Below are 16,736 nucleotides of genomic sequence, written 5' to 3' on the forward strand. Positions count from 1 at the left end.
ACGAGAAAATGTCAATATATCTATATGCACAGTATTGAGCAGACGAACGGCCTTTACCAGAGAAGAGTTGGCAAGTGCTCCAGTTCTAGACTTTACAGGTAAGAACAGTGGACGTGACCGAGAACTATAACCACCATCCGGAGCCCACAGTTGGAGCTTCTCGAGCACCGAAGGATTGTCTACGATGCCTTTGAGTAATTTCCAAAAGTGTTTAATTATATAAGCACTTCTGCGAGTTGATAAAGAAACGTATCCCAGCGCTCCCAAAATAAAAGCACTGGGAAACAAGAACGGATAATATCCATATTCTTTCAAGTATAAATATCGAAGGAATTTACGCTGTACTTTTTCCAGCTTCAATTCATTACATTGACTCATTACGCATGGAATCCAAATAATAGAGCTAGTTTCTAGTATGTTGTGGACTAGAGCAGTGCTTTCCGAATTGGGGGCCGCGAAAATATTCAATAGAAAGTACAAATATTCATTTATGAATATTTTTCCACATTACATATTTAGGGAATGTATATACTTAAGTCTGCTAAAAATTAACACATTATATTTAAACACACACATATATATATATATATATATATATATATATATATATATATATATATATATATATATATATATATATATATATATATATATATATATATATATATATATATGTATGTATATATATATATATATATATATATATATATATATATATATATATATATATATATATATATATATATATATATACCCAGAGAAGATTATGTAATTGCATGCGTAGGAATATTACGTATTATAAATATGTGTATTATAATTGTAATAATTACTGCCAAATAAACCATTTAACTAGAAAAATAAAATTTTAGGGGTCAGGAATTAATTCTTTTAGATTTAGATTAATTAGAAAGCACTGGATTAGAGCATCATAAAGAGTGCGCAATACTAAAGTATTCCTGAAATAGCCTGAAGTGAATTATAATCGCAAAAATTAAATAAGGTTTATTATTATAAATATTATTGACACAATTAATATCGGACAATTTAAACAATGAATAGGCGAAATCATTCTCCGCACGCAAATATGGGGCGGACTGAATATTAAAATCACCTGATATGATTATATTTTTGCCAATTAAAAATTCACTGTCGGACATTCAAGTGTGAAAAAAGACATCACTTACTTCACGTGCCTGCGTTGGCGGAAAATATACAACACACACATACAGCTGTTCGCTGTTAAATAAGTCAATCGCGACCCAAATGTGCTCTCCGGTGGTGTGTAAACGTTCTAATAGGCATGCTGAGCACACACGGCCGCTGCCAATCGCCAACAGAACGCCTCCGCCTCTGGTACCTTGGTCTCTTCTGAACATCAGATATCGGTCATCGAAAATCTCAGCATCACTCACTGATTCACTTAACCACGTTTCCCTTAGGGCGATCATAACATGATCCTGGGTTGAGACGGCAGAAAAACACTCCACAGTTTTTATGTTGAGACCTCTTACATTTTGGTAAAAACATGTAAAGGGTGTTGTTTCCGCACTCCATTATGTTGAAGGCGCAATGGTTCGTCGAAATCTTTATGCCTTGTTTTGCTTAACTGTACCTTAACTGTCACCTTAACTTAGGGGGCGTCTCATCCAGGCTCCTAGGTAGCGGTTCAGAAGATGATATTACCGTTGTCGACCTCCTTTCCTTAACGTCAGCATATTGGATCCTTCCAATGATTCTTGATGATCTCAAATTCCGACTTTGCTTGTTCGACCTTGCGAAGTGCCATCGTGACACGTCTAACGCACTTAATAGCAACAATAATATATAGTAATATAAATTCTAACCCGAAAAATACAAGTCATAATAAAATACACAATAATTTATAAAAGGTAAGTGATTATCACACATTGTATATATAAAATACGATATCATCATAAAAACTAAGAATTCCCATAATGGTAAAATTCCAATTTTTGGTTCGACATCACCATAATATGAATGTTAAAGGTAAAGGTGCAATAGTTATTTTTAAAATCATTAGTTCATTACGCTTAACTAGGGTAAATGTATTTTGCAGCATCTCGGCCAAGATACTTAAAATATCTCATTGCTTCGATGCTTAGAGAACCCAAATTTTAATGGTATGACTTATCTACCAAAGCGCACATTTTTTATTCAATTGTCGGTATAATCCTAATCATAAAGAAGTTTTGCGAAGCTGTTTACTTCTTATATGTTTGAATACATCACTTTTTGAAATACCTGTATGTATATAGGCATTCCGGGTCGACTTGAAAGATTGTACGCAGGGATGTCATTTAGGGGAGAAGGGCAGGTGGAGATACCCCCCCCCCTTCAATTTGGACAGAAAATGCGTCATTTAATGAAATTGCAATATTAAAAAACTGCAAACTTTTGACCCCCTCACTCGAAAAAATTTGAAATGACGTCTCTGATTATAAACCAGAACTGGTTAACCCTCAAAGAAAAAAAAAACAGTCGAATATTTAAGGTTTTAGACTCTAAAGGGTGTGACTTCGCAGCCAGTAAGACGCAGGTGGAAACTAGTGCGAATTTTATTAGATTATATTACATATTGCGACTATCATGATGGGCCAGTATCGTTTTCTCCGAGCAGTGGTGAGAAGCTGGCGAAGGGATGATGTCCATGGAAAATCCTCAGCGGTCTTGTAGGTGGCAGTGACAGTGTCTGGAGACAGTTCCTCTTGCTGTGATGGTCATGTTTAGGAGTCTCAGGTCGTATATTTGCGTCTGCCAGGCGGGGCGAATCTGCTAGTCCCTTGAGTGTCGGCCTAAGTCTGCCTTCTCCTCATTGGAGTCCAGGCTTAAGTATTCAGGGCTGCAAAGCTTGCTGAGCAAGCACAATCATGCAGCGATTATCCAGCCAATCGTTACACTCGCTTCTTAGAACAACGAAATAAGTATAATCTTTTAGAAAATGACATTTGCTTGATGGATATATGGATATTTGGGGCCCCCAAAAAAAATTGTGTTATATATACTTAAATATATGAAGTGAGCAATTGTCATATATAATTGAGCAATTGTCATATATACTTAAATATATGTCGTAGTGGTGGTGAGACAGGCAGAAGTTTCCATGGTCTTTGGTTCCATGGTAACGGTGTTCAAATCAAGCCGGAAAGTCACCACTTTCGGGTGTTTATGTACGGCCCGTATTCATATCAAGTCGGGTCCTCTACTTTAAGGTACGGAAACCATTTTTTCTAGTCGCAACGAGGGCCTTTTTATTTTTGATCACAGTAATTAACACGAGTTTCAAGAATAAAAAATAGTTTTTTTAAGTATATCATTTCAGTGAAATCATATTGGAATGCACTTTCACCAGTAAATATATATTTTTACTAGTAAAACTTTAATTTGTATGTACATTTACATACTTTATTTACATGCGTCCCTGATTCTAAACCAGAAATTCTCAAGTTATCGCTAAAAGAAAATCTAAAAAAAACAGTTTCAGATCTATTCCGAAAATATTTTTTAAAATATGTCTTTTCGGTAAAATCGTTTTGGAATACATTTTCACCAATAGATATATATTTTTACTAGAGAAAATATAATTTATCTGACAGATGCTAGTAAAGTTATATGATTAAACTTTTTCATATATTGTAATAAATCAATACATTTACAGTCCGTCCAAGATATGAACGCTCATCGTCATAGTATTGGTGAGAAAATATAATAGAGTGACCATGTGAAATTAAAAGTGCAATTAATTCTTACTTTTTTAATTTAATTTTTTGAGGAAAGTGTAAAATATCATTTTTTTAGTTATTTTGTTTATTTATTTATATATATTTAACTCAAAAACATGAAAGCAATTTTGGTATCACTCTCCAGGTTGAATATCTGTTCAATGTAATAATTTTTATAATACCAATAGAATATTACAGGAATTGTTTTATTGATTACAAAATACCACAACATGACAATAATTTATAATAAAAATATAACACATTATAATTCAATTTCCAACGTATGGTCACCCTACCCTTAAAACAGCCCTGATTTAGTATTGGTAACGTTCTCCTTTCGGTGTAAACAAATTCGCGGAAAACTGTGTATGTATGCATGCATGCGTACACGCACCCATATTTCCAACACAACGATGATGAGCGCAAACGTCTTGGATGGACTGTACATACTTATCATTATTTATGTACATGCGATGTACAAACGTTACAATGAATGTGTATTTTTCAATGAAGTTATATTTTCACTAGAGACGTCCAAATACATTTTCCCCAGTAGATATATTATACTAGCGGAAATAGTATTTAATTGATAGGCGCTACTGAAATTATATGCTGCTTAATTTGCCAGTTACAAAACGTCCATTTGCTGTTCAAACCCAAACCTAAACTAATGAAAGTTCTGAAAATAATTATAGTTTTAAAACTTTTATTAGGTCAAGTCCAAAATATAAATTAAGCCAACTCAACACTCAGGGGAAAATAAGCGGAAGAAGTAAAGTCAGACGTCGCATTGCTCCATAGTTTGTCTGTATTTCGATATAACATTATGTTTTAAAAATATAATAGCTATCCTTACTACGGACTTCTGATATACAAATTGGCCAATAGGAGGGTGCAAAAACAATTATCATATAGCAACGGCACGATTTTATTGCTTTTGGCGTGGAATCTAAACACGGACCCCCTTGAATTTGGCTAGAAAAATATATGTTATTTAATGAAATATTATGAATCTTAATGAAATCGAAATATTATATTATAAAGAAACGACCACTGACTAACCAACTTTTGCCCCACCCCCCTGAAAAAAACTGAAATGCCATCTTGAATTGTACGAGACTAAGAAAGAGTTAAAAATGTTTGTTAAAAACAAAATAGTTGCGCCATTTTAAACCAAGGTCCACTTGGACCATGTTTCAAATATATATTTTTTTAAATTTAATTGAGACCATTGACCTAACGGGTTACCCCAATGCGTCACTATGCTAAAAAGCAATACATTATATTATTACAATACACAAAAACATAAATGAAAATCAATCTATAAAATTTATTTTAGATGGGAGATATGTACATATGTATATGTAGTAGCTGCAAGAATAGTTGTAACATTTGCTTCTGATCTCAATCTCAACCATTTTTATTGATGAGAAAGCTCATTCATATGCATGTGAAAATTTGATACGCTTAATGCGTGTTGATTTGCAAAAACATTATTTTATAACAAATTCAATAAAACAAGAGTCGAATGATTACTTAATTAATATAAGAATTGCACTGTATGTGTATAAAATTTATCATCACACTGTAAAATGCTCGAATGGTCGAAGCACTACTGCTTTATTTGTAATAAAAATAAACAAGTTTCAATCAAACGTCAGAAAATAATTTATTTTTGCTTTAACAGCTCTAAAATAAGAAAGCCTGTATATACTGACAATCTTGATCTTTTATGTTCCGGTGTTTTTGCAAGTATGATTTTGTGTTGTGTTGCGAGATAGCGCAATGTTGTTTATTTTTAGTTTTTATGCCGACATTGTTCTTGTTTTTTACATATATCAATAGTTTTGAGTTTTTATTTAGCTTAACAGTAAAAATATAACTCTACTGCTGTTTGTCATTACATATATGATTTAAGCAACGTTTTACACTCAATCAACAGGGTTTTATTGTCAAATTAAATTATTTTGAACTGAACTATATAATGACTGATCAGTGTTCCTTTCTTGAAATTTTGCGTAGAAGCATCCTTTCACAAATACTTTAAGGTTGTATCAGGCATAAACGATCCTCAAAAAATTACAGTAAAAATTCATTTTTCACAAAGATAACTTATTATAGGAACTATATTGAACAAGGAACTTTGAACATATTGCTCTAAACGCTTAGAACGTTGAGTATCTGATAGTGTGATTCCGAGTAATGTAAGCAAGTGTACGTCACATACAAAGAAGGATGTAGATTAAGAAGAACCATTTACGCATACTTGAGATAACAGAAAATATTACTAAATTTAATTATATGCTCATTGGGTTCTATTGAAAGCTAACAAATGATGAACATGTAGTAAATTTCAGTATTATGATGTTGATTTTTGCGAAGTCGTTTGTGCCAATGTTTTTATTGTCATCTGTTCGGTATACGTATGGTTTTGATCTAGGTTCCAATTTAATATCATGACCTCCATTTAGATGACTTGACCAGTAAGGTCACAGTAATCCGAAACCCAAACTAAATATAGCATGTCAATGAATACTTAGTAAACTGCAAAACAATACATATGTACAATATTTTTGTTGTTAAAAATTGAAAAATACTTGTTTCCATTCTTAGACTTAAGATTAATTTATTAATACTAAAAGACCAGTATTTTCAGCTATATTTGTATCTTTGAAGGAACAACATTTTCAACAGTGTAATAATTGTTTTTTGCCAATATTGAACGTAATCTAGCACTGCAAATGTTAACTTTATACGCTTTATCGATCGTCGATCAATCTTTATCAACCTGTTTACAGGAGTGATGTTTACTTAAATTTTTAATAATCTAAGTAAACATTACAAGTCCAAACGTGATTACGAGTATTTTCAAAGGTTAAAAATAACTATGTATTAATTTGAACGAAAATTGTGTACAATTGAAGTTGTCACGACATTGAAAGAACAAATACGCGTGTCTCGCCAATTATTATCAATAAAGTCGGTATATATTGCATATATAATTTCTTCCGTGTGTTTTAGGTTTCGTTGCTTTCACACTAAAAGGGTGATTTTTAAAGAAAATAACTTTAATGTATGTACGTAGCTATTTAATATATTTGAAATTTACATATCGCAAGCGATTAATCACATTATAGTTATAACAATTACACTAAAAAAATATAGAAAAAACTCGCCTATGAAAATAACACGTTCTGTACATTTCACATTATAATTAATTAATAATTTATATAATTGTTTGAAACGTCAGATCGCCGAATAGTTTGAAAATTTTTTAAAATTCTTTAAAATTTTACATATTTAGCGCAAATCACAATTCAGTCTCATATATCGACTCGTTAAAAATACTACATATGTTTATAATAATTTTGTAGAATAATGGAATAACTTTTAATAATCGTGGCGATATATTATAAATCACCTAAATTTTATAGGGCGTCACCGTTCCGCATAATTAAACTCTATAAAGTTGACTTCAGCTATTTGATTATTATTGTAAATCTACCGCTGAAACGTATCGGGCATTGGCCACGAGCGTTCCAGCGCGGTAACAATACTCAAGACGGACGAGTCCGGTAGTCGGAGATCTCCGCTCTTACTATTAATTGTAAACTATTTAAAATATTTTTAGAATCAACAAAGGGCCGGTACTTTTATCAATAGCGTAATTTTAAAGGTACGATCTAACGTAGCACCCTCGGGACGATAGCCCGGCTCCTCGCTGATTACGCTATACCGGCCGCTATATAATATTTATGCAAGATAATAGATTTAAACTTGATCGAGAGAACTGTAAGAAGGAGGCTTGGACTCGTAAATAACCTGCGGAGCGCCCGCGACAAAAGCTTGGTTTTCTTGCCTTCGGCGAGTATTTGCTGCAACTTCTTCCTCCCTTATTCTTTGGTAAAAGCTGAACACGCAGAGCCATAGGTAGACCTCCAGAGCTGGAACGATAAAATTCAATTTTATGATCGTTAAGGATGTGACATATTCATAATTTAACTGAGATTTTAATACTGTACCTTCGTCGTCATTCTTTACACAAAATATACAAAAGTAAGTTTTGATTTCCCATTACAAATGAAAATTAATTATATATGAACTTAGAACAATGATGAATGTTTAAGTTTCACTTGTTATATCCTATTTGATGTGGTTGTGATATTTAATAAATTGTTAGTTTGTTAAAATTATTATTGTAACAGATCAAACTAAAAAACCAGCACAATCAACACTAATACCCCTAAGACACGGGTTAGAGTCCCATATGAGCCCTAGTGTTTTTAAATTTCATTATATAATTATAATTCCGATCGATCATCACAGATTATGTTTTCTTAGATTTTCCTAATCTCACAGATGAATATTTAAAATAAAATCGATCTAATTCGTGTATAGTGACATCTATTGATTGAAAGTTTTTAAATTTACAGATTAATTTTAGTCTGGTGTCTCATTACTTCCTTAGTACGTGTTGATTGTGTTTACCCCGTTGTAAAACATTGGGCTTACCATGTCACGTTACAATGAATAAAAAATACAGAGTGAAATTAAAGTAAAAAAGCTTTTATCTTAAGTATGACTAAGATTACAAATGTAGATAAATACTGTCGGGACTACCTTTGAGCGTGTGACTGAATTCGTCGCAATGGCTTATTAAAAGCATAAAAAACTAATTGACATAATGCCACGCTGGTGTTTTACAAACGTATTTGCAACTATTGTATTGGACTAAAACAAAGGACAGACAGTGTTTATACAAACACAAAAGAATGCAATGTCAAAAGAGACTAATACAAGTGCTGATCAAGTCGGTGGAACGTGCATAGCAGATACGCCAGCTGTTTAGATAAAAGTAGTTATGCAATAATAATTCTTATTAAAAAAGTAACAGACAATAACATTTCTGCCTCGAAGTATCTCATTAGCAGAGGGTTGAGAGTAGGAATGGGCTGAGGTGCCAAAAGAGTATAAGTGCAAACATAGTACACTCATGACACTTCCAACTGGAATTTTAAGTCGAAACTTGACTTTTCCATTAAACACAAGAGTCCGTTTGAATTTACACCAAGTGAAGCTACGTCGAATACATATCATTTCACTTTATGTCAAACCTGATCCTACTACTAGGTCTGAAATTCAAGAGTTCAACTCGATCTTCGTAATGAGTTAGAGACAGAACAACACATATCTATACTAATTGCATAAATCATGCTTTATTTCGAATATTATATTGTATCCACAAAATCAGTGATAAAAAATATTTTAAAATACGTAGTTGAAGACCTTATATGAAAAATCCATATTGGTAAACTAAATATCAAGACAGTAATTAAATTGCTTATTTTTTCGTATATGTATGTATGTATATACTACCTAGTTTGTAATTTGAAGTACAACATGTGGAATAATAATCAATGATGACCTTATATAATATTATGACTGTTTCGTTTCATGACTCACCTATTGAGAAACCTGCGACGAAGAACAATAGGATCCACCAATTATTTCCGCTGCTCATCAGTAGACCGATAATGATGAAAACGGCCACAATAGCGACAACTATAGCGATTCCTCCGGTGACCAACCACGGCAGCAGCATCAATCGTTTGTTCTATAGACAAAAAGGTCATTTGTTAACACTTATACGCTAGCATTATTTCTATTGAAAAATGAGTTACGGTGATATTTAGTGCCTCTATACAGACAGTAGGAACATTTCAATGAAAATAAAGTAATATTGAATAAAATAAACGAGTAATGAGATTATTACTAAAACATATAAAAAATATTATTTCCATCATAGGTTGTCTTACAGATTTCTTCTTAAGTTGCCGTCACATTTCAGATGTTAGGCGATTTACTATGTAACACTACCATATACACAGTAAGTTATATAGGAAATGGATTACAACAGTTTGTATTAACTGAATGGTCATAATTATATTATTCAGTCAAAATAAATATTAAATGGCAAGAATAAAAATATAGGACCATCATAATAAAAAGAATGAACGGTTATAATATTATTCAGGGTCAGAATAAATATCAAATATTTAGAGTAAAAATAGAACACCTTGATAATAATAGTTAAATGAACTGTCAGATCAACCAGTTGTACCAATCTTCAGCGTTACAGCAATAAAAAATAATTCTTACCATTTAATATAAATTCTGACCATATAATATTTATTCTGGCGGCTTATATTCTGACCTATGTAATATAAATTTTGATCACAACGAAAAATAAGAGCCGATAACAATCGATATTGGATTTTTAGGTTAGTGTTTTTATAAGAACATTGATATTATTGGGTCACTTGAATCTGAAACAACTATAATTGTGTTGAAATTAGTTTTGCAAGATCTGTTAAAAGGGTCATTAAACAAATGGATTTATATCCCTATAATTTAGTGTCAATCGAAGCGCTTTTCGGCTTTCAACACAGCTATGAGAACAATTAACAAGATCAATCAATGATCCAACATAAATAATCAAAGAAAATAAATAGAACGACCGTTTTTGCCAAATTGTTAACAGATTTATACAATTTCGAATGATAATAGGACAAAAAGTCTAAAAGACGTGTATTAGTTCTGACCCAAATCCCCCGGGTTTGGCAAAGGAACGAAGGGACGTTGGTCTCCTCCCCGTCATCGATGGTAAATAAGCTAGAAGGCTGCTATACTTTTTCAAACAGAATTCCCGAGCTCCCACTTTGCTTCCAGTTTGGAATATATTATACAATTTATTTATTTTAAGAAATAACGATACATATTGGGTAGTTGTGCAATATGCATGCATGCGGTACTTAAAAATATAGTTGGGAATGCAACCGCTGGTCATTAGGTGGCGCACAAAAATAAAGTTGTTCCAGAATGTCAGTGTCCAGTAATATGTTTGATTATTATACACAAGTTAGTCATTTAAAGATTAATTTAATAAAATAGAAAATACATCTAGATGAATTGAAATATAACCAATGTAATAGAGAAAAAGTAGATCATGATGCTAATTCTATTTATAGCAGCAGAGATATTTTTCACTTGCATTCAGAGGACAAACATTTAGGCGAGTTCATCCCGTGTACAGAGCCATAAAATTATGTAACATTCTCTCCAGGGAAATTACATATAATTATTTGGTAAATTGAGTCCAACGTGATAAAAGTTAGGGGTTTTTTTTATATATATATATATATATATATATATATATACACACATTTTACCTTGTTTTTACTTATTATTTTATTTTTTAAATCTTTCATTTCATAAGTCTCTAAATAATAATTCCTTCACATTTCACAGATATTCTATCAAAAATGAAGCGTATAAGGTAATAGGAAACCATTAGACATATTTTTTTTCAAATAAAAGTAAAAATACACTATCCTCATTGAATGAAGAAAAGGATGAATTCAATATGAATATTTTTTGCAGTTAAGGTATATGTAGGTGTTATTATTGTAAATATTCTTACCACTGTTCTGCACATTGATTTATAGCTGTAATGTTGACTCAGATGGAAATAGATTTATTATTATTATTGTTAATACAGTACGATAGATAAGCATTGCCTGAGGTGCATTGATTATTTACCTTTAGTTTCAGATAAATATAACTTTTAGTCTACAATGAAAATTGATTTTTTATCGAGTATTATAAAATTCTGACTAATCTATCGTATGCGATTAGTATAAATATGTTTCTATTATTATTATTCCAGAATTTGGTCAAATATTTTTATATAATACGAGTGAAATATATATTAATAATCTTACGTCTTTTATTATGAGTTACCTTGTAAGCACCGATGATGAGTAGCATGTTAATAGCAAATCCAATGATGCAGCTTGACAGAATCGAGTAGTATAAAGTGTGCACCACTGAAATATCATAATATTGTAATATAACTCTATTTCATATGTGAAATTATTATTGCGTGACTAACGTTGTTTCTTCTCATTGTTCATCGACGGCTCCTTGTCTAGAGGAAAGTTGTATAAGGTGCCAAAAGTCGTCATGCCGTTTGTGAAGTATGACGTCTGAAAATAAACCAAAATAATTTAAATAAAGGAGAAAATGAGATTCTTCTCAAATTACCTTCACATTTTATAGGCAATAGTCGGCGAATAAGAAATTGATGGAATGGATAATTTTATACTTCAATTGAAATTATTGTATATAATCATTGATATTATCATTTCTGATGACGCACATGAGACTGTTGCTATAATTATGTAATCGCATTTTTATTGTTGTTAATATCACGTCACAATTAATGGCGAAACCTTTGAGCTACAGAGACAAGGTATAAAGAGAGAAATATTCATTGAGAAGTTAAATTAAAAGCAGTTACCTTTTCCTTGAAATAAAAAGTTCATACTTTTTCAAATCGTTAAACCAACTTGTAAGTAGTTTTAATTACATTATTATTTATAATACTTACGTAGATATGTGATTGAGCCAAATGAATATCTTAACCTTTAGTTGCTTAGCTCTTTAGGATTACTATCTGTGTATTATATATTAAAAAATATATTTGATACAATTAGGCAAATATCCATTACAAATTTATCAGATTCCCTTTTCAATGATCTGGAATGAGCAACGTCGGATTTCGGCAACCCAAGGTTAAAAATTCTAAACACCGCACTATTGTCCTATAATTATATTCTGTAATAAATATATATATATATATATATATATATATATATATATATATATATATATATATATTATTCACTATAAACTATTAATGCAGCTTAGTCAATAGATGTCACTATGCTTGATCAAGCTCAATTTTATTTTAATTATTTATCACAATATGATTTTAGGAAAACGTAATCTGTGATGATCGATCAGAATTAAAAGTACAGTATTACCCCGAAGTAACGTGATAGGTGAGACCGACGAAAATCGCGTAAGTCGGGGTACGAATTTGCTTATAACTAGATTTGTTTAATTGTACCAAAGACTAACAAAAACACTAGTTTTTATAAGAAAACATTTAATAAAATTGCAGTTATTTATACAAAAAAATAATTGAGTTATATGAAAACGTTATTTCGATACTTTCATAAAATCTAACAAATTCGTCTGACGACACAATGTCTTCTTTTTTTCTCGCAGAATTTCTTCGTAGCAAGCTAATATTTTTTTATTCCTTGCTTTGTGGTTGTAATTCGCTACGTAGGGTCTACGCTTTCTAAGAATTTTAAACCATTTTCAATAAAGCTGAGACCTTCTCAAGCTTGCAATTGTCATTTGTTTTTGTGGCGAGGCTGGGTCTGAAGGGTCGGATTCCTCAATGTCGTTTTACTCACACATCTCTATAAGCCAGTCGATTGTCAGCTCCTGACTATGTGACTCCAGCAACTCGTTAACATCATCACCGTCGACTTCCAAATCTAACTACCTGGCAAGATCGACAACTTATTCTATCACATGCGTGACATTACTAGTTTTTGGCGTTGTTTCTGTCTCATTTTGAAAAAAATAGGCAAAGCTTCTTCCAGACACCATTCAATGTTTTTTTAATTTAAACTATGAATAGCGGGTGGCAGTGCTGCTAAACGAAAAAATCAAAAACCGCGTAACTTCAAGTTTGTGTAAGTCGAGGGATTACTGTATACAATCTGTCAGACACGATAGAAATTAAAAAATACTAGGATTCAGATAAGATTCGAACCCAGGTCTTTCAGGTATTCATTATCGACTTATACCACTGGTCTCTGAAAGACATTAAGGGCTGTCCGAGAGGTGCAGCTGACTATGTACTCAACTTTCCAGAAGTATCCATGCATTTAAAGTTTTCATTTGCTATTACAATTTATATTTTTGTACGCTAGTTTGAACTGCATTTCTCTTTGATTATATCAATATATTATCCACTGATTTATTTCGTTTCGTTAACTGACTGTCGTTCCTACGTCGTCTCATTGATTAATCTCCATGGCTATTTTTACTCAAATCACTCTAGTGACAAAGATAGTAGTCTTTTCATCGGGTTATATTATCTAATTGACTGCGTGAGCTAATAGTACAACTGCTACAAGACTCGCGTTACAAAAATCATACTATTTATTGGAAACAATTCAACGTTTGATAAATAAAAGTGTCATTTTTTTATATTTAAGAATGAAACAGAATACATTGGTTTTGAGCTTTAAAATTCTCTTTAAATGGTCTGCATATTTTTGAATTGATAATAAAATGAGTCATATAACAGCGGCTATCTCATTGTTTTATTATATCTAACCAATAACAAAAAATTTCAACGGAAGCAACGATATTTATGTTTGGACACGTTATCGTCATAAAAATAAGTTTGTATACAATATGAATATCATACATACCAGACCGATCCATCCGACTATGATACACCCAGTCCGAAGGCTGCAACAGCAGCATTTGTTGAGTAACACCATTTTGAACGATCTGAAAATATTTTTAAATAAAATTAAAATTTATTCGCTTTTTACAAACTGTTCCTTAATTTAAAATAGGAAATGATTCCGGTACGAACGTCAGCTATAAAGTAATGCGTAAAAACACATCATCATCATATTGCGAGTTGTATATACGTCACCGTCTAAATTCAGCGTTTAGTTGCCGAGAGGGGGCGAAAAGTAAACATTAGGTAGCAGCCACTATACGGATACCTGACCTTGGAAACAATCCAGAAAAGAAAAATTTTGATATATCGGAAAATTTGAAAAAATAATCAGAAAAACAACACATTTGACTATATGTATTTTCTTTTTGTAAATAAATATCTGAAAATAACATTAAGACTGTTTTATCTCAATAATGTTTATATTATAGATAAAGCAAAATAAACGCAGCTGTTGAAAACGATAACCACTTTGCAATTCAATTAGGAGCCTGAAAAAATAATGCTTCCGTTATTCTGCAAAACAGCATATTGTAAACTGTTTTATTAACCACTTGAATAAGCAATACGAACTGTAAAGTAAGTATTTTTTATTAGTTTTAAATCGTTTGCATTATTTTGGTTTGTCTTTAGCTCTCAGGTAAATTAAAATTTGACAGCATCCGTATAAAAAAGACTAATTGGGTGCAAATTGGGTGTTAGAGCAGTAGAAAGTTAATGCTGATTTTTCTAAGAAAATCTTCTTTGACGAGTATGATAAGCAAAATTGCTTGCTGAATATGGGGCGAGGAAAATCTTCATGTGACTCATGTGAGAGCATTATTTGACCAAAAAGTGACTGGTGCTTTATGGCCAGGCGGCGTCACTGGGCTTTACTTTTTTGAAAACAATGAATGTTGGACTGTATCAGTCAATGGTGAGCGCTATAGGAAGACATGCACAACGTTGAATGTTTTGCGTGAAAAGTTTCCAAGTCGCATTATTTCGTGTTTTGGTGAAATCCGAAGATATCCTTAAAGTTAGATGACCCTTTACTTCTGATATTATATTTAATTTTGCTAATTGTAAACGATTTTAGTCAATGTAATATTTTGTCAAAGAAAATTAAAATGAATATTATTTTATCTTTGTGGGTAACAAATTTAAAATTGGTATAAACGATCTGTATGTATATATACATATGTATGTACATAGTATCCATTTATTGGGTGGTACCGCCCACAAGCCAGTCGGTTAGTACTGATACTACATGTGTTGTTTGTAACGATAAGAAGGCTCGATTTGATGAATCGCGGAAGATAAAATAATATGCGCACATCGGAAGGGCGAATAATAAGTATGCCGGCTAGCTTTAGGCGTTGGGGTTATGGGTTATGGGTTATGGGGCGTTGCGTACGAAAGGCGCTGCGTAAGCGTAAGGGGCGAAGTGTAAGAGCTACACTCGATTTGCACAATATGTCGGAATGCGCAAAATGGGCTACGCCGCTTACCTAACCACTGCAGCTGGCGACTGGCAGACGCCGAATGAGCGAATCGTGCATATGTATATGCCTGCACGTGGTCGATATCACCCACACAAACGAAACGCAGCCCCGTCCCCGACCCCCGCTCGGGCGGCTTGGCGAGCTCACTATTATTCAATTGTTTTTTCTCATTTTTTCACATAAATACCTAGATGTTTAAAAAATTAAAAATAAAAATTATAACATAATAAGCGTCGGCACGCTTTATGGGACCATTAACGCGCTTTTCGTCACTAAGCTCTCAGATTTTTATCAAGTTACTTCAGTGGTCGTCGTCAGTAAGCCAAACCAAAGTTAAACGCTTGTTTTGGAGCACCGCAGAGATTCAATTTGGGCTAACAAATTGCTAGAGAGAGCAAACATTTGTGTGGTGATTATGGTAATCGGCGACAAGGACGTCATTTCAGCATTTTCCAGTAAGTGGTCGTATTTTTAATATTTTCGTTTTTTATTAAATGACATGCATTTTTCTGGCCAAATTCAAGAGTTTAGAATTCACGTCAAAAAAATCGTGCCGTCACTATTACCATTTCTATAACAATATTACGACTTACGATAAGTGAGAATCGAATGAAGCATATCGAAACCGAATTTTGACCAATAGGAGAACGCAAAAAAACAATTGTCTCTTCTCAGAAGTCAAAAATCCACGTCAAAGGCAATAAAATCGTGTGACACGATTTTATTGTTTTTCTTGAATATCCAACCATATTAATCATATAATACTTCTATTTTTATTTAAGATTACTCTCATTGCCCTATTTTGTCATTTTTGCAACACCATTTTATCTTATTTATTATGCATACATAATATTATTGCACAATAATTGAATTGGGGCAATATAATACTATTTTTTGATTATACAATTACATACTTCATTAAAATTCATTTTTTCAACTACAAATACTCCAAAATATTTTATATTATCAATTACTTTTATAATAGAGTAATCTATAACTATTTTTATATTATAATCTAGCATATCTTAATAATAATTAAACATTATTTCTTTTTTACCATCTTTCTATTATACTTAATTCGTTATATAAGTTATCTACAACTTCTTTAACATTATC

The 16,736-nt window shown here is 32.1% G+C and overlaps 1 protein-coding gene and 1 long non-coding RNA gene across 3 annotated transcripts; one reads left to right on the top strand and one right to left on the bottom strand.

The window, feature by feature from the left end:
- Positions 1-6,812: 6,812 nt before the first annotated feature.
- LOC148235530 (uncharacterized) lies at positions 6,813-15,662 on the bottom strand. Of its 2 annotated transcripts, XM_088183850.1 has the most exons (7): positions 15,533-15,662; positions 14,269-14,409; positions 14,099-14,180; positions 11,692-11,785; positions 11,541-11,626; positions 9,204-9,354; positions 6,813-7,684 (listed from the first exon to the last, which is right to left on the bottom strand). In XM_088183850.1, exons 3-7 carry the CDS (start codon positions 14,168-14,170, stop codon positions 7,512-7,514), a joined length of 576 nt encoding a protein of 191 aa, XP_088039976.1. In that variant the 5' UTR covers positions 14,171-14,180; positions 14,269-14,409; positions 15,533-15,662; the 3' UTR covers positions 6,813-7,511. The 2 variants fall into 2 exon arrangements, with proteins under 2 accessions (XP_088039976.1, XP_088039975.1); XM_088183849.1 differs by lacking the exon at positions 14,269-14,409 and having other exon boundaries at positions 15,627-15,662.
- LOC148235531 (uncharacterized) lies at positions 14,868-15,262 on the top strand. The gene is made up of 2 exons (XR_015809247.1): positions 14,868-15,005; positions 15,066-15,262. It is a non-coding gene; the product is annotated as an uncharacterized LOC148235531 (long non-coding RNA).
- Positions 15,663-16,736: the final 1,074 nt, after the last annotated feature.

Source organism: Plectrocnemia conspersa, unplaced genomic scaffold, assembly GCF_051122295.1.
Source record: "Plectrocnemia conspersa isolate PC_06_02 unplaced genomic scaffold, ASM5112229v1 ptg000004l, whole genome shotgun sequence".
NCBI classification, from domain to species: Eukaryota; Metazoa; Arthropoda; class Insecta; order Trichoptera; family Polycentropodidae; genus Plectrocnemia; species Plectrocnemia conspersa.

Coding starts and splice junctions, on each gene's coding strand:
- LOC148235530 (XM_088183849.1), bottom strand. CDS start 14,170: ATGGTGTTACTCAACAAATGCTGCTGTTGCAGCCTTCGGACTGGGTGT. Junction 11,786..14,098: donor TAGTCGGATGGATCGGTCTG/GTATGTATGATA, acceptor GTTTATTTTCAG/ACGTCATACTTCACAAACGG. Junction 9,355..11,540: donor TCATCATCGGTGCTTACAAG/GTAACTCATAAT, acceptor TTTTGTCTATAG/AACAAACGATTGATGCTGCT.